The sequence below is a fragment of the Theropithecus gelada genome, chromosome 3, assembly GCF_003255815.1.
Source record: "Theropithecus gelada isolate Dixy chromosome 3, Tgel_1.0, whole genome shotgun sequence".
NCBI lineage: Eukaryota > Metazoa > Chordata > Mammalia > Primates > Cercopithecidae > Theropithecus > Theropithecus gelada.
The window spans coordinates 1,877,610-1,903,208 of record NC_037670.1 but is presented as its reverse complement, the minus strand read 5'-3'; the positions used below and the strand labels follow the sequence as shown (position 1 = coordinate 1,903,208).

Sequence of the window (25,599 nt, the reverse complement as noted above, 5' to 3'; positions counted from 1 at the left end):
CAAGGAGTTGGGCTTGATGGCCTCCAGGTCCCTTGCAGCTGAAATATTTCATGGTTCATAATAAAAATAACAATACTATTGTTTGCTTATTATGAGCCAGGGTCTTGAATGATGATTAATTCTCACCACCATGCTCTTGTTAATATCATCCTCATTTCACAGATGAATAAATGAAGACAGAGAGAGGTGAAGTTAACGCGCTCGCTGCCACACAGAAAGTGAAGAGCCAGGATTCCAACCCGGGCAGACGGACTCCAGAGCTGTGCTCTCCACCTCAGCCACCCAGACCCTGCAAGAGCCCGAGTGGGAAACAGGAAAACCCAGCAATGTTCCCCAACCCTCACCTCATGTATGGAAGAGGCTCCTGGTCCTGCTACTCCACTTGCTCAGTCTGTTGAAGGAAAGAAAAGATGTTTTAATGCCCTTGAAGTTGGTCAGCACGAGAAGTGACTGCCCCCACTGAAACACCAGGGGTGGCCCGCAGGCTCTGTTCACTTTCAGGTGAACTCAGTGCACTACTGCAGTATGCTCAAGAATCTGACTGGCCTTTCCGCCTGGTTCCTGGGAGGGAAACGCTGAATCCTCGGAATTCCCTAAGTAACAAGAGTGTCTTTGTTATTTCTGAGGCCCTTGGATGACATCTGGGTTTATGGTATGAGATGACTCAGGATGGGGTTGCTCACCACAAAGACCAACCACGGGATCAGGGGGCTGGGGCTTGCAGCCCGCCTCAACTCTGGGGAGGGGAGGTTGTCTGGAGATTGAGTTCTAACACATGACCAAAGAGTTGATCAATCTTGCCTGCATAAATAAACCCCAATAAAAACGCTGGGTGTGGAAGTTCAGTGGCACTTCCAGGTTGGCGAACACATGGGTGTGCCAGGAGGGTGACATGCCCTGATTCCACAGAGAGGAGGCGCAGAAGCTCTGCATTCAGGACCCTCCCAGGCCCACTTCTATCTTATGGCTGGTCCTGATCTGCATCCTTTATAAACCTGTAATTGTTAAGTACTGCACTTTCCCAAGTTTTATGAACCATTCTAGCTAATTATTGAATCTGAAGGTTCTTTGGGTTTCAGCTCATTTAAGACCTTATGGGCCCTTTCTGTGTGTGTGTGTGTGTGTGTCTGTGTGTGTGTGTCTGTGTGCATGCATGCTTCTGCATGATTTTTTGTTTCTTTTTTTAGTAGACAAGGTTTCCCTCTGTTACCCAGGCTGGAGTGCAGTGGCACAATCACAGCTCACTGCCTGGGCTCAACGGATCATCCTGCCTCAGCTTCCCAAGTATGCCACCATGCTCAGCTTCTTTTTTTTCTTTTTTTTTTTTTTTTGAGATCGAGTCTTGCTGTGTCACCCAGGCTGGAGTGCAGTGGTGCAATCTCACTTCACTGCAACCTCTGCCTCCTGGGTTCAAGCAATTCTCCTGCCTCAGCCTCGGGAGCAGCTGGGATTACAGGTGTGTGCCACCATGCCCGCCTAATTTTCTGGTATTTGTTCTTAGAGATGGGGTTTTGCCATGTTTACCAGGCTGGTCTTGAACTGCTGATCTCAAGTGATCCACCTGCCTCAGCCTCCCAAAGTGCTAGGATTACAGATGTGAGCCATTGCACCTGGCCCCGCCCAGCTAATTTTTTGATAGAGATAGGGTCTTGCTATGTTGTCCAGGCTTTTTGCCCAATTAAAAAAAATTCCCTTATGATTTGTAGGAAAGATCTATATTCCACAGATGAGTCCTTTTTTTTTTTGAGACAGAGTCTCACACTGTTACCCAGGTTGGAGTGCAGTGGCACGATCTTGGCTCACTTCAGCCTCTGCCTCCTGAGTTCAAGCGATTCTCCTGCCTCAGCCTCCCAAGTAGCTGGGATTACAGTCGCCTGCCACCACACCCAGCTAATTTTTTTTGTATTTTTAGTAGAGATGGGGTTTCACTATGTTGGCCAGTCTGTTCTCAAACTCCTGCCCTCGTGATCCACCCACCTTGGCCTCCCAAAGTGCTGGGATTACAGGCTCATGAGCCACTGAGCTCGGCCTCAGATGAGTCCTTTGTTTCAAATATGTTCTCCTACTTAGGCTCACTTTTTTACTCTTCTTATGATGATTTTTATTACATAAACATCCTCAATTATAATGTAGTTCATATTATCCACCTTTATATTAATAATCAGTACTTTTTAGGGCTTAAGAAATCCTTTCCTCTTATGGTCATAAAGATGGTCTCCTCTATTATCTTCTTCGTTTTTGTGCGACAGGGTTGATTGCCCAGGCTGGAGTGCAGTGGTGTGATCTTGGCTCATTGCAGCCTTGACCTCTGGGGCTCAAGTGATCCTCCCACCTCAGCCTCCCAAATAGCTGCGACTATAGGCATGCACCACACCTGGCTAATTTTTTGTATTTTTAGTAGAGGTGAGGTTTGGCTCTGTTTCCCAGGCTGGTTTTGAACTCCTGGACTCAAGCAATCTGCCTGCCTCAGCCTCCCAAAGTGCTGGGATTACAGGCGTGAGCAGGCCTGTAACAACTTCATCATTTTGCCTTTCACATTTAGGTGTGTGATCCACTTGGAAATATTTTTAGGTATGTTGTGAAGCAGGGGTGTCCCTTTAGTTTTAGCCTCAAATTCCTTTTCTTGACTTCTTCAGACTTGTTATGCAAACCAGGTTTTGGAATTTTTTTTTTTTTTTTTTTTGATGGACTTTCGCTCTGTCACCCAGGCTGGAGTGCAGAGGTGCAGTATTGGCTCACTGCAACCTCCACCTCCCTGGTTCAAGCAATTCCCCTGCCTCAGCCTCCTGAGTAGCTGGGATTACAGGCGCACACCACCAAGTCTTGCTAATTATTTTGTATTTTTAGTAGAGACGGGGTGTCACCATGTTGGCCAGACTGATCTCGAACTCCTGACCTCAGGCAATCCGCCCACCTGGGCCTTCCAAAGCGCTGGGATTACAGGTGTAAACCACCACGCCCAGGCACTTTTGGATTTTATATTCCTTCAAGACAGCCTCTTGGAATATTCTCTGGCTCCAACTTCCACAGCCTGTGAGTGAGTCTGTTCATGAATCTGCCCAGGTTTCTGGGACCTCATGCCCAGCCTGGGCCCAGAGCTCTGTGCCCCCTTGTCTGCACGAGGTGGTCGGAGTCTTCTGGATAAATCAGGAGCTCCTCCTGTGACTCCTGAGGACTTACTCCAATGCCTCACCATAGTACACGCTGGGTAAACAACTGGTGAATAAGTGAATGAATGGATGAATAGTAAATATATGTGAGTAAGAATATGCCTTGCAAGTACTTTGAAGCACTCAAGTCATATGTATCAATTACTGGCGGCTGAATGTTTTTAGACAAGGGTCAGGAAGGAAGAGACTTCAACTCTGGTGTGAGACATGGCTTCCCTCAGAGAGGGCAGCCCATTTACTCCAGGCTTGCTTCAGGCAACTAGACTTCACACAAGTCTATGAGGCGGTGTTGTTTCACCAATTTCTATCTGGAACGCTTTTAGAAACTGAGTTCAGAACTGAGTCTCCTTTTCCTACTGACAAGCTAATCACTGACAGCAGCAGCCTGGAGGCAACATGCATCAATGCCATGCTGGCAAGGGAAGTTGGCCGCACTCAGGCCATGGGTGCCCATTTTTTCTGACTTCTATATGGGGATGACAGGTGATGCCCAGAGGCAGGACGCGGGCTTCTCCAGGCATGTCAGCTGCAAGACTCGCTGTTTCTTTCCAACCCAGGAAACAGGATTGGAATGTAAGTCAGTGAGAGTGGACGTTACAGGGGAAACTCTGAATCTGCTTAATTTTTTTTATTTTTAAGACAGGGTCTCACTCTGTCACCCAGGCTGGAGTGCAGTGGCACAATCTAGACTCATGGCAACCTCCACCTCCTGGGATCAAGCGATCCTCCTACCTCAGCCTCCCAAGTAGCTGGGACCATAGGCCTGTGCCCCCATGCCTAGCTAATTTTTTCTTTTTAGCTAGGCAGTCTTGTTCTGTCACACAGGCTGTAGTGCAGCGGTGCAATCTTGGCTCAGCAACCTCCACCTCTTGGTTCATGTGATTCTCTTGTCTCAGCCTCCCAAGTAGCTGGGATTACAGGCACCTTCCACAATACTTGGCTAATCTTTGTATGTTTAGTAGAGCTGAGGTTTCACCATGTTGGCCATGCTGGTCTTGAACTCCTGACTTCAAGTGATCCACCGACCTCGGCCTCCCAAACTGCTGGGATTACAGGCATAAGCCACCGTGCTGGCTTTAATCCTTCAAACTCTTGGTGTCCTTCCCAAGGGCCAGTAACTGTGTGCATAATATATTTATAAGTCTTCTGGGCTCCAAATGAGAAAAGCCAAAGGGGCATGGATGTACAGTATACACAGTAGGAACAGAGAGGGTCGCTGCAAATTTTTATTTCAAATTAGGCACTGGAAGGCTGGAGTAGCTTTACCCACTGGGTGGCTTGTGCAGGACCTCAAACAATCAGCATTTGGTTATCAATAAAGTATTTCCCTGGTTTTGGGAGACACTGAGCTCTCTGAAATTAAGACTGTGTTAAATTATTGTTAAAATCAACAAGTCCCAGAGGCTGATCTTTCTTCCACCAGCACATACCATTATCTCTTCTTTTCTTTTTGGTTTCTTGTTTCTGTCTTTTTAATTTCATTATCTCTTTAAAAACATTACTTCAATGCAAGAGCCAATCTAGTATACATCAGGAGGAAAAAGCAGACACCGTACCTGTGGTTTTTCTTTAAGAAAGTCAGGTAGTTGGAATTCTCCCTTATAGACCTGGAAAAACAAAGCAGGCGTGAGTTTAAGGCAACAGGTCCAGTCCCCTCATTTCAGGACATGTGCCATGCCTGACCATGGCCGGGTTTACTGCTCCACTGCTGGGGAGTTTAGAATGAGAGAGAAGCCTGTCGTCCAAGAGCAGCCAGTGGGCAGGACTGATGGAAATCCCCATTCACTGCGATTCCCTCCTGCCCTGTGTTTACCGAGTGCTCACAGATGCGGGCTGGCTAGGAGAGGGCTCAGGGTACCTGAAAAACAAAAGCACCCTGACTGCCAAATCCCAATCACTTTAGCTGAGAGAGGAAGCAAGCCCTAAGGCAATCTCTCTGAAGCAACCAACACAGAACTCACACAGTTGAGGAACAAGCTCCTGGTTCCTTTTGAATTCTCCAAGGATACAACCCTGGATTTAATCCAACTTTACTTTCCTCAATTTACCCAGTATTCCCATGGTGATTTGAATTTGAATATTAAGTGATTCTTAAAATGATATATACCTTAAATCTCATAAAATCTTATAATTAAAAACGTATGCTTTAATATATAAAATGTCTCCAATACATGCAATAATTAGGAATCATTTTAAAAATACCATTTATTACATTTAAAAGCCCACTGAATATGTAAGAGTAAATCAGTGAAAGATATATAAGACCTTAACACAGAAAACTATAAAACACTATTGAGAGAAATTAAAGACCCACATAAACAGACATACCACTTTCAAGGACAGGAAGATTTAACATAGTACAGATGGCCATTCTCCTCAAAGAATTCCCAATCAAAATTCTAGCATGCTTTTTTTTTTTGGAGGGGAAGGAGTAATTTCAACTTGTTTGTAAATCTTAAATGAAAATACACAGGGCCAAGAACAGTCAAGGTAGTTTTAAAAGAATAACAAAGTAGAAGAACTTATTCTACCAGATATCGATACATTATTATTATACAGCTATAATTATCTACATTACATAGCTCTAAGCATTAGCTAAGTTAATGATATAGCCATAAGAAAGACAGTTTTTGGCACAGGGATAGACAAATATATCAATGGAACAGAATGACAGGTCCAGAAACAGCCCCTGAGATATGGATGCCTGGTTTATGGCAAGGTGGCACTATAGAACAGTGCAATGAGAATGCATAAATAAAAAAAGTGCTCTATGCATATAATGATATACTATACAGCAACAGAAAAATGAACTCTGCTACATTACCAACAACACAGATGAATCTTAACATACAATAAGGAGGTGGGGAGCCAGATTCCAAAGAATAATATACTATGTCTTCATTTAAAAAATTTAAAGCTAAGTAGGTAAAACGAATCAATGATCTTAGAAATCAGGATACTGTTTGCCCTGGACAGGAAGGAGGTGGTAGTGATTTTGAGAGAGAGAAGCTGAGCGAGGCTTCCAGGGTGCTGGTAATTTTCTGTGTTGATATGAGTAGTGATTATGAGCACGTGTTCATTTTGTGAACATATCAGTTATTGATAAATGACTGGTGTACTCTATGTGTGATATACTACAACAACAAAATTCAATAAATGAATTAAGTCAGTGGTTTAATGTTAAAAATTTACTGATGCCGGGCGCGGTGGCTCAAGCCTGTAATCCCAGCACTTTGGGAGGCCGAGACGGGCGGATCACGAGGTCAGGAGATCAAGACCATCCTGGCTAACACGGTGAAACCCCGTCTCTACTAAAAAATACAAAAAAAGCTAGCCAGGCGAGGTGGCGGGCGCCTGTAGTCCCAGCTACACGGGAGGCTGAGGCAGGAGAATGGCGTAAACCTGGGAGGCAGAGCTTGCAGTGAGCCGAGATCCGGCCACTGCACTCCAGCCCGGGCGACAGAGCGAGACTCCGTCTCAAAAAAAATAAATAAATAAAAAATAAAAATAAAAATAAAAATAAGAATTTACTGTTAAAATACACATATATTGGCTGGGCACAGTGGCTCACGCCTGCAATCCCAGCACTTTGGGAGGCCAAGGCGGGTGGATCACGAGGTCAGGAGATCGAGACCATCCTGGCTAACACGGTGAAACCCCGTCTCTACTAAAAATACAAAAAACTAGCCGGGCGAGGTGGCGGGCGCCTGTAGTCCCAGCTACTCGGAGGCTGAGGCGGGAGAATGGCGTGAACCCGGGAGGCGGAGCTTGTAGTGAGCCGAGATCGCGCCACCGCACTCCAGCCTGGGCGACACAGTGAGACTCCGTCTCAAAAAAAAAAAACAAAAAAAACAAAAAAATAGCCAGGCGTGGTGGTGGGCGCCTGTAGTCCCAGCTACTCAGGAGGCTGAGGCAGGAGAATCGCGTGAACCCAGGAGGCGGAGCTTGCAGTGGGCCGAGATCGCGCCACTGCACCTCCAGCCTGGGCGACAGAGTGAGACTCCGTCTCAAAAAAAAAAAAAAAAAAAATCATTTAAGTACAAAGATGTTTATTTCAACACCGTTTGCAACAGCAAAAAAACACCTGGGAACAAGTAATGTCAATCAAGAGTGGAAAAGCAATCCACTAGGAAGAAGTTTGATAACCACTGGAATCGCGATTGTAACAAGAAACGAAGGAAAGTTATTGGAAGGACAGTTACTGGATGGTCCTTCAGAGCACAGAGAAATCTCAGTGCTGAATCCTAAGCCTAAAAACCTAAAGAAGTTTCTCCTTTTACTGATCCATCTAAATATAATAGCCGCATTACTTCGGAGGCTCAGAGAATGAACACACTTTTTTTTCCTGCAGTGCCTAAAACCTGGTCTATTTTTTGTTTTTCTCTGCTACAGTCTAGGAGGCCTAAACTGAAGTAGAGACACAAGGCTTACAGATAAGGTATTTCCATGGAGGTGCGTGGCCCTGGAAGGTGAACAGGGTGCAGGATAACAAAACTGCAGCTACTAGGAGTGTCTCAAAGCTCCCATCATCTCCCCTAGTCAATGGGGGCTGGCCTAGCTGTTCCCAAACACTGCATGTTCTCACTCATAGGTGGGAATTGAACAATGAGAACACTTGGATACACCGTGGGGAACATCACACACCGGGGCCTGTCGTGGGGTGGGGGTATGGGGGAGGGATAGCATCAGAAGATATACCTAATGTAAATGACGAGTTAACGGGTGTAGCACACCAACATGGCACATGTATACATATATAACAAATCTGCACGTTGTGTACATGTACCCTAGAACTTAAAGTATAATAATCATTAAAAAAAAAAAAATCTGCATATAAGAATCATTTGTTCGGCCAGGTGCAGTATGTCAGGCCTGTAATCCTAGCACTTTGGGAGGCCAAGGCGGGCGGATCACCTGAGGTCAGGAGTTCGAGACCAGCCTGGCCAACATGGTGAAATCCCGTCTCTACTTAAAATACAAAAAATTAGCTGAGCGTGTTGGCGGGCGCCTGTAATCCCAGCTACTCAGGCAGCTGAGGCAGGAGAATCACTCGAACCTGGGAGGCGGAGGTTGCGGTGAGCCGAGATCACGGCATTGCACTCCAGCCTGGGCAACCAGAGTGACACTCTGTCTCAAAAAACAGAATCATTTGTTCTACCCTGACACCACAACTCGGATGGGCCCAGCTTGCTGAGGTGGGAAGTGTCTAAGCCCTGGGAGCTGTGTATCATGTTAGCACTCGCTTCCATCCACTTTGCCTGCCTATTGTCTGTGGGGCGAGAAGACACCATACCAGTGGAGGGGCTGAAGCTACTAGAATGTTTTGTTTGTTTTGGGTTTTTTACCAGATTCTCACGTGTCCTTCCTTCTCCCTCTATTCAAGAAATGAAGTCCCAGCCCCTACTTTCCAGGCCCCAAGGGCATACACTGCTCAGGCCCATAGTCCGCTCTGGTCTGTGCCCTGGCTGCTTTACAGAACCAGTTCAGTTCGGGCCTGCCCCAGTTCCTCTTCTCTTGTTAGTGGGTTGGGGTCTCAAGTGACTTGACTTTTTTTTTTTTTTTTTTTTTTTGAGACGGAGTTTCGCTCTGTCACCCAGGCTGGAGTATAATGGCATGATCTTGGCTCTCCGCAACCTCTGCCTCCCACATTTAAGCGCTTTTCCTGCCTCAGCCTCCCGAGCAGCTGGAATTACAGGCATGCATTACCATACCTGGCTAATTTTTTGTAGTTTTAGTAGACATGGGGTTTCTCCACATTGGTCAGGCTGGTCTTGAACTCCTGACCTCGGTGATCCGCCCACCTCAGCCTCCCAAAGTGCTGCAATTACAGGCGTGAGCCACTGTGCCTGGCCAACTTTTCTTATTTTCACACTCTCTCAGACATTCAGACACTGAATCTCCTCTTTGAGCTAGCCTCTTTTGCTAGAATTTATGCAGAAGGTTTAACTCAAGCCCAGGCAGTCATACAGGTGTCAGTGGCAGAGCAAGGCTCACAGGCCCCACCCCAGGGCTCTTCCATTAAACCACACTCATTGCATCCTACATTGCCATTAGCAAATCTATGGTGAATCTTTCTTACTCTTTTTGGCTTGTTATAAAAAGCATAAGGCCTAACAGGAAATATGAGTGGGAACATTCAACACTCTAAGTCCCTTCCGAGTACTGACAGTTCCAGATAGGTAAGGCTTATATGAAGAAGAAAAAAAAATCCTAGGTATGTGATGTTACAAATGTAATAAAAAACCAAAAGGGGTCAGGGTAAAATATCAGATAAAGCTCAAGCAAAAAATCAGTGGGCAGCTGTCTGGAGATTTCCTTCTTTTAGTATCCTCTAGGGAACAAATGCCTCAAAAGTTAGGAACTGTAAAATCAAGAAAAATAACATTTTCCACTGACAAAGCAATTTCTGCGCAGTGCAGGAAACTGACCCACTACATTGCCTACACAAACAGCAGAGCTAGAAATGGAATTTCCTTTGGTTAACAATGTTTCTGGACATCTGAATATTTTCAGGCACTAAAAGAGAGAGGATTCTGCTTGACAGCAACGAGATAGGTATTCAGAATCCAAATGTTTCTACAAACCCTGCCACCTCAAGCACTGAAGAAAAAGACAAAACTAAGCTTCTGATTTGAAGGGCAAATTGAAAATACAAATAATTAAAAAACCCGCTAAACTTTACTATTTTCTATGCATCAGGCTGGTATTAAGCAAGTGCCTCCTCATCAAATCACACAATCTCCTGAGGAGGTATTATTCTCTTTTTACAGATGGAGCAACTGAGGCACAGAGAAATTAAGTAATTCATAGACAGGTGGTGAAATGGGAAGCTTCTGTAGTAATACTAGATTGGACTTCAATCATTCTAGTTGCTCTGTTTAGACTGCGGTATGGAGTCTATAGCAATAATCCAGAGAAGAGATAATGATGGCTTGGACCAAGGAGATAGAAGTAGAAGGGGAGGATTACAGATTTTTTTTTTCTAATTACATCTCGATATGCTACAAGACAGGATGTGGGATGTGAGGGACAAGGAGAATCAAGAATGACTTCAAGGTGTTTTGCCTAAGCAACTACCAACTGGAAACATGGAGTTACCATAGGTTGGTAGGGCTTTTCTTTCAATACTTTAAATATTTCACTCTGTAAGTCTGATAGCGATGAGACAATAGAAAGAAAGGGCATCCAAACTAGAAAGGAAGAAGTCAAATTATCCTTGTTTATAGATAATATAACCTTATATTTGGAAAATCCAAAAGACTCCACCAAAAAACTATTAGAACTAATAAATTCAGTAAAGTTGAAGGAGACAAAACTGACATACAAAAATCAGTAGCATTTTTATGTGCCAGCAGTGAACAATCTGAAAAAGAAATCAAGAAAGTAATCCCATGTACCATAGCTACAAATAAAATAAAATACTTCTTCTCAGAAATAGAAAAAACAATCCTAAAGTTTACCTGGAACCATGAAAGATCCAGAATAACCAAAGCTATCCTGAGCAAAAAGAACAATACTGGAGGAGTAACATTACCTGAATTCGAATTATACTACAGAGTTATAGTAACTAAAACAGCATGGTACTGGCATAAAAATAGACATACATACCAATGGAATAGAAGAGATAACTCAGAAACATATCCAGACATCTACAGAGAACTCATTTCCAACAAATGTGCCAAGAACATACATTGGGGAAAGAACAGTCTCTTCAATAAATGGTGCTGGGAAAACTGGATATCCATATATAGTAGAATACAACTAGATACTTGCTCACACCTATAATCCCAGCACTTTAGGAGGCCAAGGCCAGTGTGGATCACTTGAGGCCAGAAGTTTGAGACCACCCTGGGCAACATGGTGAAACCCTGTCTCTACTCAAAATACAAAAATTAGCCAGGCATGGTGGCATACACCTGAAATCCCAGTTACTCAGGAGGCTGAGGCATTAGAATTGCTTGAACCTGGGAGGTGGAGGTTGCAATGAGTTGTGATCACACCACTGTACTCCAGCCTGGGAGACAGTGAGACACCGTCTCAAAAAAAAAAAAAAAGAAGAAAGAAATAAACTAGATCCCTATCTCTTGCCATATACAAAAATCAAATCAAAATGAATTAAATCCTTAAATCTAAAACCTCAAACTATGAACCTACTAAAAGAAAACATTTGGAAAACTCTCCAGGACATTGCACTGAGCAAAGATTTCTTGAGTAATACCCCACAAAGACAGGCACCCAAAGCAAAAATGGACAAATGGGATCACACTAAGTGCAAAAACTTCTATGCAGCAAAGGATACAATCAACAAAGTGAAGCGACAATTCCCCACATGGAAGAAAACATTTGCAAACTATCCATTTGACAAGAGATTAATAACCAGAATAGATTAAGAGCTCAAACAACTCAATAAAAAATCTAGTAATACAATTTAAAGATGGGCAAAAGATCAGAATAGACATTACTCCAAAGTAGACATACAAATGGTAAGCAGGTATATGAAAAGGCACTCAATATTACGTCATGACCATCAGGGAGATGCAAATCAAAACTACAATGAGATATCATCTCACACCAGTTAAAATGGCTTTTATCCAAAAGACAGGCAATAACGATGTGGAGAAAGGGGAACCCTGCTACACTGCTGGTGGGAATATAAATTACTATAGCCATAATGGAGAACAGTATGGAGGTTCCTCAAAAAACTAAAAATGGAACTACCATATGATTTAGCAATCCCACTGCCAGGAATATACCCAAAAGAAGGAAAATCAGTAAATCAAGGAGATATCTTCATTATCACGTTTGCTGCAGCACTATTCACAATAGCTAAGATTTGGGATCAATCTAAGTGTCCATCAACAGATAAATGGATAAAGGAAAGATGGCATATATATATACACACACACACATACACACACATACATACACACACACACACACACACACTATCCAGCCATAAAAAAAGAATGATCCTGTCATTTGCAACACCATGGGTGGAAATGGGGGTCATTATGTTAAGTAAAAGAAGCCAGGCATAGAAAGACAAACTTTGCGTGTTCTCACTTACTTGTGGGAGCTAAAAATTAAGACAGTTGAACTCATGGAAATAGAGGGTAGAACAATGGTTACCAGAGGCTGGGAAGGGTAGTGGGTAGGTGGGTAGGGGAGGAGATAGCTAATGGGTACAAAAATATTATTAGATAGAAGGAATAAAATCTATTATTTGATAGCACAACAGGGTGACTCCAGTCAACAATTTACTATATATTTAAAAACAACTAGAGTATAAAGATGGTTTGTAATACAAAAAAATGATAAATGCTTGAGGTGATGGATACCTCATTCATCCTGATGTGATTATTACACATTGTATACCTGCATCAAAATATCTCATGTACCCTATAAATACATACACTTACCAGGTAACCACAAAAATAAAAATACAATTAAAAACATAATAAATATAGAAATAGTTCACTCTCCATAAGTAAGGTGTTTTTTGTCCTCTAGGTTTTTTCAGGATGTTATCTGATTTTCTGCTATTTGATTATGATATGCCTAGGTACAGACTTTCTTGTATGTATTTATTTATCTATTTATTTATGTTATTTTTTTTTTGGAGATGGAGTCTCACTCTGTCTCCCAGGTTGGAGTACAGTGGCGCCCAGCTCACTGCAACCTCCACCTCCCAGGTTCAAGCAATTCTCCTGCCTCAGTCTCCCGAGTAGCTGGGATTATAAGCACCTGCCACTAGGCCCGGCTAATTTTTGTATTTTTAGTAGAGACAGGGTTTCACCATGTTGGCCGGTGTAATCTGACCTCAAGTAATCTGCCCACCTCGGCCTCCCAAAGTGCTGGGATTACAGGTGTGAGCCACCCCACCTGGCATTTGGTATTTATCTTGCTTGTTTTCTTAACTTTCTAAACTGGATTTGTGGTTTGATGTCTGTCTTTAGTTTTGAAAATACTCAAACATTATTACTTCAGATGGTTCTTCTATTCCTTTCTCTCTTTTCCTGTTTTCTTTTCCTGTTTTCTTTTCTCTCTTTTCCTGTTTTCTTTGCCTGTAGTCCCAGCTACTCGGGAGGCTGAGGCAGGAGAATGGCATAAGCCCAGGAGGCGGAGCTTGCAGTGAGCCTAGATCATGCCACTGCACTCCAGCCTGGGCAACAGAGTGAGACTCTGTCTAAAAAATAAATAAATAAATAAGAAATGTTGGCTGGGTGAGGTACCTCACACCTGTAACCCCAGCACTTTGGGAGGCCAAGGCGGGTGGAACACGAGGTCAGGAGTTCAAGACCAGCTTGCCCAAGATGGTGAAACCCCGTCTCTACTAAAATTACAAAAATTAGCCAAGCGTGGTGGCAGCTACTCGGGAGGCTGAGGCAGGAGAATCGTTTGAACCTGGGCAGCAGAGGTTGCAGTGAGCCGGGATCATGCCATGCACTCCAGCTTGGGTGACAGAGTGAGACTCCATCTAAAAAAAAAAAAATTAGAAATGTTTTTTCTATGCTTCATGACCTTACATATCATCCTTGCACAGGGCCATGTTGTACATGTTGTGTCTCTGTATTGTTCCAATTTTAGTGTATGTTCAGCCAAAGCAAGGACTTAAATATATATAATTTCATAACTGTCCCACAGTTTTTGGATATCCTATTCTTTTCCTTTTTCTTTTTTGTGGAGTCAACAGATCTCTCTCTGTTGCCCAGGCAGGTCTTCATTCTTGGTCTCAAGTGATCTTCCCACTTGGGCCTCCTGAAGTGCTGACATACAGTGTGAGCCACCAGGCCCTGCCGTGTTCTGTCATTTTCATTCTTTTTTCTCTTTGCAGTTTAAGTTTTGGAACTTTCTATTGACATATCTTCAAGCTCACTGAGTCTTTCCCAGGTTATCTATTGTCCTTTCCAGTCTATCAATAAGTCCAAAGGCATTTTTCATTTCTGTTATAGTACTGTTTATTTCTAGTATTTCTTTTGGGTTCTTTCTTAGAGTTTCTATTGTCTGCTTATGTTATCCATCTTTCTTGCATGTTGTTTACTTTCTCCATTAGAGCCTTTAGTATATTAATCATACTTACTTAAAATTTCCTGTCTGATTATTCCAAAATTGCTGCCATAAATGAGTTTGGCAATGGTTCTGATTCTTGTTATGCCTTATGCAACTTTTGATTTTTGTCTTTTAGCATGTCTTGTAAGTTTCTGTTGAAAGCAGACATGATATACTGTATAGAAGAAACTGCAGTAAAGAGTCCTTTTGCTTGAGGCTTTATGTTTCTCTGGCTAAGAGTTGGGTTGTGTTTACTGTTTTGTGTAGCTGTATAGGTTAAATTTCCTTTAGTGTCCTTTTTCTAAATCAATTTTTATTTTAGATTCAGAGGGACTTGTGCAGGTTACAAGGGTATTTTGTGTGATGCTGAGGTCCGGCGTACAACTGATCCTGCTACTCTGGTCGTGAGCAGAGTACCCAATAGGCAGCTTTTCAACCCTTTCTCCCCTCCCTCTCTCCCCTGTCTTGCAGTCCCCAGTGTCTACTGTTCCCATCTTTATGTCCATGAATACCCAATGTCTAGCTCCCACTTAGGAGTTGGGAACATGTAGTTCTGGTTGTTTCAGCATTAATTCACTTAGGATAATGGCCTCCAGCTGCATCCATGTTGTTGCAATCACATCCTTGTTTTTGTATCTCTTACCGTTTCTTGGTTTCCCTAAAGACTCCTTATTAAAACAGGGTCTCAAAATTAGTCCGTTTAGCAGTAATCCACTATCATTATACAGGAGACAGATCGGTGGTGGTGAGGTGTCTGTGTGGTGGGGGGAGTGTCCTATAACCACATAATTAGTTCTCAGTCTTTTAGTGAGCCTGTGTGCCCGGGCCGTGACTTTCACAAGGGCTTCTCAGGTTCCCTTCTCCCCCCATTAGGTAAGACAGGAAGGCTAGAGAGGGCTGCGGTTGGGTGTTTCCCTTCTGATACACTTTGTGTATTTTTCCCCTCCAACTCATGCTGAAATGTGATTCCCAGTGTTGAAGGTGGGGGCCTAGTGGGAACTGTTTGGGTCATGGGGCCAGATCCCTCATGAATGGCTTGATGTTGTCCCTGCACTTACGAGTGAGTTCTTACTCTATTACTATGGTTCACGCAAGAGCTGGTGCGAGATCTGGTTGTTAAAGAGTCTGGCACCTCCCTCCCCTCTCTCTCTTGCTCTCTCTCTCTCCATGTGCTGTGCCTGCTCCCCTTTGTGTCCCACCATAAGGGAAAGCTTCCTGAGGCCTCACCAGAAGCTGAGCAGATAGATGCTGGTGCCATGCTTCTGGTACAGCCTGCAGAAATGTGAGCCAAATAAACCCCTCTTCTTTTTTTTTTTTTTTTTTTTTTTTTTTTTTGAGACGGAGTCTGGCTCTGTCGCCCAGGCTGGAGTGCAGTGGCGCGATCTCGGCTCACTGCAAGCTCCGCCTCCCGGGTTCACGCCGTTCTCCTGCCTCAGCCTCCGGAGTAGCTGGGACTACAGGCGCCCGCGGCCACGCCCGGCTAGTTTTTCGTATTTTTTAGTAGAGACGGGGTTTCACCATGTTAGCCAGGATAGTCTCGATCTCCTGACCTCGTGATCCGCCCGTCTCAGCCTCCCAAAGTGCTGGGATTACAGGCTTGAGCCACTGCGCCCGGCATAAACCCCTCTTCTTTATAAATTACCAGTCTCGGGTATTTTATAGCAATGCCAAATGGATTAACACATCTTCCTCCAGGTCAATTAGGCTCTGGTAAAGCACATGTCAATTAGGCTTGATAAAACAGTTTACTTTGAGAGCAAACCATTGCTAAGGAGTGCTCTGGCTTATTTCAAGATGAGGATTCCCCTTCTCCCTACCTGAAGCTTGAGGAGATTTTCCTCTTTACCCTGAGAATCCGGTGAGGTTTCTAGAGGTAATCTGTGATTCTCAGTATGTACCTTTCCCTCCAGTTTTTGGGAGAATGGTTTGCCCTGAAACCTCAATTTTCTCATTGAAGAGTTGATTTTTCAATTTTTGCAGCTTCTCTTCATCCTTAGTGTTCTACAATTTCATGGTACTGTGGTTTATTTTCTTCACTCAATGGTATTGGAAACAGATGCATGTCCATCTATTCCTACATTGTTACTTTGATAATATCCTGCTGTTCATTTTCTCTATTCTCTTTTTCTGGAATTCCGGTCAGTTAAACATTGGACAACTTGAATTTTGCTTCCCCGTTTCTTATCTTTTTTCTCTAAGTCATCTCTTGTTTTCTCTTTTTGTTTTATAAGATATTTTCTCAACTTTATTCAATCACTGATTTTAAATTTCAGCTCTTATTTTTAGTTCCCAAGCTTTCTGAATGTTTTTGTTTTAGAAAATAGCAATTTATTCTTGTTCCTTCACCTTACCTCTACAAGAATATTAATTACAGTTCATTTACATTTTTTCTTTTGCTTATTACATTGTTTTTGTTATCTCTGAGGTACATTTTTCCCTTTCTTTTGGTCTCTCTTATGTTAGAGATGTTCTGCCAATTTCTGGCGAGTCTTGGCTATGAAGCACTACAAAGTTAACTGGAGTTCTGTATATGAGAGTTGAGTATAATTATGGGTGTGCTTTCTCAGCCAGCCTTTTTGTCAGGATTCTCCAAGTATAATTTTGTAGGTCTAGGCCGAGTGCAGTGGCTCACACCTGTAATCCCAGCACTTTGGGAGGGGTGGATCATGAAGTCAGGAGTTCAAGACCAGCCTGACCAAGATGGTGATACCCCATCTCTACTAAAAATACAAAAACATTAGCCAGGCGTTTGTGGCGGGTGCCTGTAATCCCAGCTACTTGGGAGGCTGGGGCAGAGAACTGCTTGAACCTGGGAGGCAGAGGTTGCAGCAAGCCAAGATCACGCCACTGCACTCCAGCCTGGGCAACAAAGCGAGACACTGTCTCAAAAAACAAAAATTTTGTAGGTATTTTATATACCTATGTGTGTATAAAATTTGTGTACATACATATAGAATCAAGGTGTTTTGGCTACCATAGCTTTGTGGTATTCAAAGTCAGGCAGTGTGATGTCTCCAACTTTGTTCTTTCTGCTCAGGATAGCTTTAGGTATTCAAGGTCTTCTGTCATTCCACACAAATTTTAGGATTTTTTTTGTATTTCTGTGAAAAATGTCATTGGTGTTTTCATGGAGATTATACTGACTCTGTAGATTACTTTGGGTAATACTGACTTTTGAGATGGAGTCTCGCTCTGTCGCCCAGGCTGGAGTGCAGTGGCGTGATCTTGGCTTGCTGCAACCTTTGCCTCCCAGGTTCAAGTGATTCTCCTGCCTCAGTCTCCTGAGTAGCTGGGATTACAGGCGCCTGCCACCAGGCCTGGCTAATTTTTCCATTTTTAGTAGAGATGGGGTTTCACCATGTTGGTCAGGCTGGTCTCGAACTCCATAACAATATTAATTCTTCTAATCCATGAGTATGAAGTATCTTTTCATTTTCTGTATGTCCTCTTCAATTTCTGTCATCAATCTTTTATAGTTTTCATCACAGAGATTCTTCACTTATTTGGTTAAGTTTATTCCTAGGTATTTTATTTTTTGTAGCTATGTAAATGGGATTGCTTTTCTGACTTCTTTTTCAGATTGCTTGCTGTTGATGTACAGAAATGTTACAGATTTTTGTCATGTTGATTTTGTACCCTGAAATTTAACTGAATTTGTTTATCAGTTCTAGCAGTTTTTGGTGGAGTCTTGAGGTTTTTCTAAATACAGGATCATGTCATATGCAAATAAAGATAATGTGGTTTCTTCCTTTCTGATTTGGGTACCCTTTATTTCTTTCTCTTGCCTAATTGCTTGGGCTAGGACTTCAAGTACTAAGTTGAACAGAAGTGGTTAGAGTGGGCATCCTTGTCTTGTTCCTGATCTTAGATAAAAATTATTCAACTTTTCACTGTTGAATATGACGTTAGCTGTGGGTTTGTCATATATGGTTTGAGATACGTTCCTTCTTTTTTTTTCTCTTTTGAGATACAGTCTCACTCTATCACCCAGGCTGGAGTGCAGTGGCGCAATCTCAGCTCACTGCAACCTCCGCCCCCCCTGGCTCAAGTGATTCTCTCACCTCAGCCTCTCAAATAGCTGGGATTACAGGTGTGCACCGCCACACCCAGCCAATCTTTGTATTTTTAGTAGAGATGGGGTTTCACCATGTTGGCCAGGCTGGTCTCAAACTCCTGACTCCAAGGGATCCACCCACCTCAGCCTCCCAAAGTGCTGGGATTACAGGCGTAAGCCACCACACCTGGCCGAAGTATGTTCCTTCTATACCCAGTTTGTTGAGAATTTTTATCAAGAAGGGATGTTGAATTCTACTGAATGCTTTTTCAGCATCTACTGAAATCATCATATGGTTTTTGGTCTTGACTGTATTAATGTGATGTACCTTGTTTACTGATTTCTGTATGTTGAATCATCCTTGCATCCCTGGGAATTCTACTTGATCATGATAATCTCTCTTTTTTTTTAGGTTGAGAGGTACATGTGCAGGTTTGTTATATGGGTAAACTGCGTGTCACAGAGGCTTGATGTACAGATTATTTCATCATCCAGGTAATAAGCATAGTACCCAATAGGTATTTTTTTCTGATCCTCTCCTTCCTCCAACCCCCCACCCTCAAGTATGCCTGGTGTCTGTTCTTCCCCCGTTTGTATCCCAGGATGATCTTTTTAATGTGTTGTTGAACTCGGTTTGTCAGTATTTTGTCGAGGATTTTTGCATCTATGTTCATCAGGGATGCTGGCCTGTCATTTTCTTGTTGCATCCTTGTCTGGTTTTAGTATCAGGGTAATGATGCCCTTGTAGAATCAGTTGGGAAGTATTCCCTTCTCTTCCAAAAAAAATTTCGTTTTGAGGAGTTTGAGTTGAATTGGTATTCATTCTTTAAATGTTTGACAGAATTTCACAGTGAAGCAACAGGTCCTGGGCTTTTCTTGGTTGAGAGACTTTTTAAATATGGCTTCAATCTCATTACTCATTACTGGTTTGTTGAGGTCTTTTGTTTCTTCCTCATCCAATCTCGGTAGGTTGAATGTGTCAGGGAGTTCATACATTTCTTCTAGGCTTTGCAATTTTTTGGTGTACAGTTGTTCATAGTAGTCTCTAATGATCTTTTGTATATCTGTGGTATCACTGACAATGTCTCATTTTTCACCTCTGGTTTTACTTATTTGGGTCTTCTCTCCCCCCGCACCCTCCCACCCACAGTCTTGTTAAAGGTTTGTCAATTTTGGTTACCTGTTCAAAAAAAACCATTTTCATTTCATTGATCTTTGTATTCTTTTAGTCTTGGTTTCATTTACTTCTGCTCCTTTATTCTTTCTTTCTATTAACTTTGGTTTTTTAGGTGCCTTTTTTCAGGGAGAAAAAAAGAATAAAAAATTGGGGGTTTGTTTAGTTTTGCTTTTCTAGTTCCTTGAGGTGTATCATTAGGTTGTTTATTTGAAGTCTTTTTACTTTTTGATATAGACGTTTACCACTATACACTTCCCTCTTAGAATCGCTTTTGCTGTATTCCATAGGTTTTGGTATTTTGTTTCTATTTTCGTTTGTCTCAAGAAATTTTAAAATTTACTTTAAAATTTCTTCACTGGTCCATTTGTTGTTTAATTTCCATCAGTTTGTACTGTTTCCAATGTTCCTCTGATTATGGATTTCTAGTTTTATTCCACTGTGGCCAGAAAAGATAAATATAATTTCAATTTTAAAAATTTGTTAACACTTGTTTTATGACCTAATGTATGATCAATCCTGGAGAATATTCCATGTGCTGTTGAGAACAATGTGTATTTAGCAACTGTTGGATGGAATGTTCTGTAAATGTCTGTTAGGTCCATTTGGTCCAGAGTACAGTTTAACGTCTATGTTTCTTTGTTGCTTTTCTGTCTGGATGATCTGTTCACATTGAAAGTGTGGATGTTCCCTAGTATTACTGTATTGCAATCTTTCTCTCTTTTTAGGTCTATTAATATTTGTTTTATATTTTTGGGTGCTCTGGCGTTGGGTCTGTATATATTTACAATTGTTATATCCTCTTGCTGTATTGACCCCTTTGTCATTATATAATGGCCTTCTCTTTTTTTAACCATCTTGATTTAAGTTTATTTTATGTGATAAAACTATAGGCACTCTTGCTCTTTTTTGGTTTCCATTTGCATAAATTATCTTTGTGCATACCTTCACTTTCAGTCTGTGCTTATCTTTATGGATGAAGTGAGTTTCTTGTAGCCAGCATATGGCTGGGTCTTGTTTTTTAATCCATTCTGCCACACTTAATTGGAGAATTTAATCCATTTATATTCAAGGCTATTGCTGATAGGTAAGGGTTTACTACTGCCATGTTGTTCCTTGTTTTTGGTTGTTTTGTAGATTCTTTCTTCCTATTTTCCTTTCTTACTATCTTCCTCTATGGTAAGTGACTTTCTCTAGCAGCGTGCTTTGATTTTGTGTTCATTTTTAGTGTATCTACTATACGTTTTTGCTTTATGGTTACTGTGAGGCTTACAAAAAAAAAATCTTATAATAGGTCATTTTAAACTGATAATCACTTAACTTTGCAAAGAAAAGTAACAAAAACAAACTCTATACTTTAACACCACCATTGTCATTTTGACTTTCTGATGTTTCGATTTAATCTTTTTATTGCTTAAACAATTGTCTGTCTCTTAAATAACTGTTGTAGTTATTGTTTTTAATAGTTTTGTCGGCCAGATGTGGTGGCTCAAGCCTGTAATCCCACACTTTTGGAGGCAGAGATGGGCAGATCACCTGAGGTCAGGAAATCGAGACCAGCCTGGCCAGCACGGTGAAACCCTGTCTCTACTTAAAATACAAAAATGAGCCAGGTGTGTTGGCACATATCTGTAATCCCCGCTACTCAGAAGCTGAGGCACGAGAATTGCTTCAACCCGGAAGGCGCAGGTTGCAGTGAGCTAAGACTGCACCACTGCGCTCTCCAGCCTGGGTGACAGAGTGAGGCTCTGTCTTTTAAAAAAAAAAAAAAAAGTTTTGGCTTTTCGTCTTTATACTTAAAATATAAGTGGTTTACTCACCCCATTTACAGTATTAGAATATTCTGAATTTGTCAGAATTCTTATTTTACTAGTGAGTTTTCTTTTGCCAGTGAGTTTAACACCATTAGATGCTTTCTTTTTACCCATTAGCATCCTTCACTTTCTTACTGAAGAGCTCCCTTTAGCATTTTTTGTAAGATTGGTCTGGTGTTGATGAATTCCCTCAACTTTTGTTTGTCTGGGAAAATCTTTATCTTGCCTTTGTGTTTATAAAGGGTAACTTTGCTGGGTACAGTATTCTTGCTTGGCAGTTTTTTTCTTTTCCTTCAGCACTCTAAATATGGCATTCCACTCTCTTCTGGTCTGCAGGGTTTCTGCTGGGATATCTGCTGAAAGCTCTATTGGGGTCTGTTGAATGGGATACATTTCTTTTCTCTTGCTGCCTTGAGTATTCTTTGTGTTTGATTTTTGTTAACCGGATTGTTATGTGTCATAGGTATTTCTTCTTTGGATTGATTTTAATTGCTGATCAGTGAGCTTCCTGTACCTAGACAATGTCATCTTTCTCCAGATTTGGGACTTTTTCAGCCAAGATTTGCTTAAGTATGCTTTCTACACCCTTTTCTTCCTCATCTTCAGAAATTTCTATTATGTAGAGGTTAGTTTGCTTGATGGTATTCCACAATTCTTGTAGGTATTCTTTACCCTTTTTTATTCTTGCTCTTCTGAATGGGTAATTTCCTATGTTCTGTCCTTAAGCTCACCAGTTCTTTTCTTTGATCAAGTCTGCTGCTAAAGCTTTCCAATGAGTTATTTCAGTTCAGTTACTGTATTGTTTATAGATAGGATTTCTATTTGTTTTTAACTTGTTTCTATTTCTTTGTCAAATTTCTCTCTATACTCCTGGATTGCTTTCTAAATTTCATTTAATTTTCTATCTCTATTTTCTTGTGATTCCCTGAACTTTTTTAAGAGGCTTATTCTGAATTCTATCTGACATTTCATAGGTTTTCAATTCTTCTGAGTCCACTGGTGGAGCTTTGTTGGTTTCTTTTGGTGGTGTCATATTTCCCTAAGTTTTCATAATCGTTGCTTGTTTATGTTGATGTCTGCACATTTAAGGATACAGCCATTTCTTCTAGTTTTTGCAGGTGTTCTTTGGTGATTTTGGGCCTTTAATTCTTAGTATGAGAGCTTAAGTACTGGCCTATTGTTTCTTCCCATTCTGGGGAGCACTTATAGTGAGCATCAGAACTGAAACACTGCACTAAAACTAAACTAACTTGCCCTGCCATTTAAAACATTGCACTAAAACTAAACTAATTTGCCCTGCCATTTGAAACATTGCACTAAAACTAAACTAACTTGCTCTGCCATTGTTTCACAGATGGGAAGACTTACAGTGACCACAGAAAGGTAAATGTTGTTCTGGAACTCTATTGCTACCTGTCGTCATTTCCAGTCTGTGAAAGTCTTAAGTGGGCACTGGAACTTAATCCCAACTTTTTTTTTTTTTTTTTGAGACACCGTTTTGCTCTGTTGCCCAGGTTGGAGTGCACTGGCGCGATCTTGGCTCACTGCAACCTCTGTCTCCCAGGCTCAAGCAATTCTGTTGCTTTAGCCTCTGAAGTAGCTGGGATTACAGGCACGTACCACCACATGCAGCTAACTTTTGTTTTTGCGGTAGAAATGGGATTATGTTGCCCAGGCTGATCTTGAACTCCTGGGCTCAAATGATCCACCCAACTTGGCCTCCCAAAGTGGGATTACAGAAATGAGCAGCCATGCCCAGCTTAATCCCAATTTTATAGCTGTTTCTGGGCCAGGGGAAGGTTCCATGTGAGCACTAAGTTTTGTGGAAAATCCAACCAGGGATTCAGGCTTTCCCACTGATTACACCCCAGTGGCACTAAGACACAGCCAGCCTTGTCAATAGGGTATCTCAGCTGATTTGAGTACACAGTAGCTGCAAGATCCATATATGAGTTGCTACAATCAGTGCCCTGCTTTTTGTCCCCAATTTACCCCAGGTAGTTCAGCTCTCTTGACTCTCCCAGATGGGACTGGAGTGGGCTCCCTGGGAAGATTCCCAGACCAGTGAGGAGACTGAATACCCACCTCCAATTCCTTCCTCTCACCTTGGAAACTGTAGGGCTAGGAAAATTCTCCCTGAGCGGTGTTATGCCAGTTTGGGGGAAGGGGTGGCACAGTCTGAAATGACTACTTATTTTACAAAAAATTTTGTTGGCCCAGGAGGTTTCTCCACTTCTTCCCCAAGTTCTGGTGAACTCAGGTTGGTGTTCTTGTCTTTGAATAATTTATTTATTTATTTATTTTGAGATGGAGTCTCACTCTTTTGCCCAGGCTGGAGTGCAGTGGCATGATCTTGGCTCACTGCAAACTCCACCTCCAAGTTCAAGCGATTGTCCTGTCTCAGCCTCCCAAGTAGCTGGGATTACAGGCACCCACCACCATGCCCAGCTAATGTTTGTATTTTTAGTAAAGACAAGGTTTCACCATGTTAGCCAGGCTGGTCTCAAACTCCTGATCTCAAGTGATCCACGTGCCTCGGCCTCCCAACGTGCTGGGACTACAGGAGTGAGCCACCGCGCCCAGCCTGAATAATTTCTAGTTGTATTTTTGTGGGAAGAGTGATGCCAAGGATTTTTTATTCCACTATCTTGCTGACATCACACTTTCCCCCTAGTGTCTTCATTTTCTCTAGTCTTCTTCCTCCCTAAGGGAATCTATCTCTTCTGCAGAGGGGGAGGTGGGGTATAGAGATAAGGATCTGGAAGTCTAACTGTTCCTACATAGACTATCAAACTGCCTATTTTTAGTATCAGACTTCATCCGTTTCCCCTAATTTGTAATACTTGATATTTCTAATTCCCAAACATGTGTAGGGTTCAGGGTGAACTGGTTTGCTTCTTGTCCCTTTGCTTTCTTGTATCCCTGTTTTTCAGGCATTTATGTTAGATTATCTTCCAAATGGCTCAGTCCTTTACCATTTTTACATTAGCTTTCCATATTCATATATTATGTTTTGAGAGTGACAAATGAGTTCACGGTTGCTAGTTTGGTGGCCTCTGAAAAGTTGGACATGAGAGACATCTACTAAAGTTAGAGGATCCAGTAGTACTAGTTTTATGGAAACATGTTATTAGGGTGCACACACAGTATATACATTCTCTGAGGTCCAGGGGACTTGTGGCTGGAGGCTGCAAGGGTTTGCCAAGACTGGAAACCATCACTTATGGGAATGCAAAGCTAACAAATAACTACTATTAGAAAACAAATTCTATGTTGTGCAAGGGAAAAGAGGATGCATGTAATTCTCATAATCTTTAACTTTACTGTTAATTATTCACAAGAGACTGCAGCTGGGGAAAAAAAGACTAAAGATTTTTTAAACCCTTCTCCTCCCCAGGTCTCATGTTCTATGATTCTGAAGGAAGTTTCTCAAAGCCTGAGCGATACACAGATTGCTTTCTTAGTTCCACCTGTGGCCTCTCTAGCAGGCCTTCTGGGTCTTTTGTCTAACAACCTAATGCACTTTCTCGATCTTCCATAGTACACACGCTACGTAAGACCTAAAAGAGCCGGGCGCGGTGGCTCATGCCTGTAATCCCAGCACTTTGGGAGGCCGAGGCAGGCAGATCACGAGGTCAGGAGATTGAGACCATCCTGGCTAACAAAGTGAAACCCCGTCTCTACTAAAAATAAAAAATTAGCTGGGTGTGGTGGCGGGCGCCTGTAATCCCAGCTACTCGGGAGGCTGAGGCAGGAGAATGGCGTGAACCCTGGAAGCAGAGCTTGCAGTGAGCCAAGATCGCACCACTGCACTCCAGCCTGGGTGACAGAGCGAGACTCCGTCTCAAAAAAAAAAAAAAAAAAAGACCTAAAAGAAATGCATACAAAAATGTGAGCTCTATATACAGTATTTAACACTGCTTTATAGCTTTTACTTGTGGCAATGGTGGTATGTTTCCAAACAAGAGACTTTGGCTGTCAACAGACACTATTACAAATAAAATAATTCAAATATAAAAGTAAATTGTATTTGCTGCTTTGGGTTTGTAGACGGAAATCAGGTTCAAGTTTTTGGAGTGAGGTATAATTAATTCCACTATAAGAACAGCCTTCAACTGTGGGATTACATAGAATACAGAGATAGAGAAGGAAGGAGAGTTTGCCTAAACTGCTCGTGAAGTTTCAAAAACTTAAGAGATTCTGAGCATTGGCTAAAGTGAGCTATGTGTCATGTTTGTCATCTGTCCTCAGGCCACTCTTAGCTTTCTTACCCTTACTATTAAACCCAATGCCACTTCACCTGTCACCACAGCCTCACCTATACAGTCATCTCTTGGT

General features: G+C 42.1%; 1 protein-coding gene and 1 pseudogene across 3 annotated transcripts in view; both read right to left on the bottom strand.

The window, feature by feature from the left end:
- Positions 1–25,599, bottom strand: part of TPST1 (tyrosylprotein sulfotransferase 1) — a 155,541-nt gene that overhangs the window by 3,055 nt on the left and 126,887 nt on the right. For 2 of the 3 annotated variants that reach the window (XM_025378574.1, XM_025378573.1), the window contains exons 4-5: positions 4,727–4,777; positions 345–391 (exon numbers count right to left, since the gene is read on the bottom strand). In XM_025378574.1, coding sequence (XP_025234359.1) covers positions 374–391; positions 4,727–4,777 — 69 coding nt within the window. In that variant the 3' untranslated portion in view covers positions 345–373. Of the gene's footprint in view, positions 1–344; positions 392–4,368; positions 4,778–25,599 lie in introns of those variants that run through there. The other variant, XM_025378572.1, reaches the window with a different exon arrangement.
- LOC112621909 lies at positions 13,669–13,781 on the bottom strand (annotated as a pseudogene).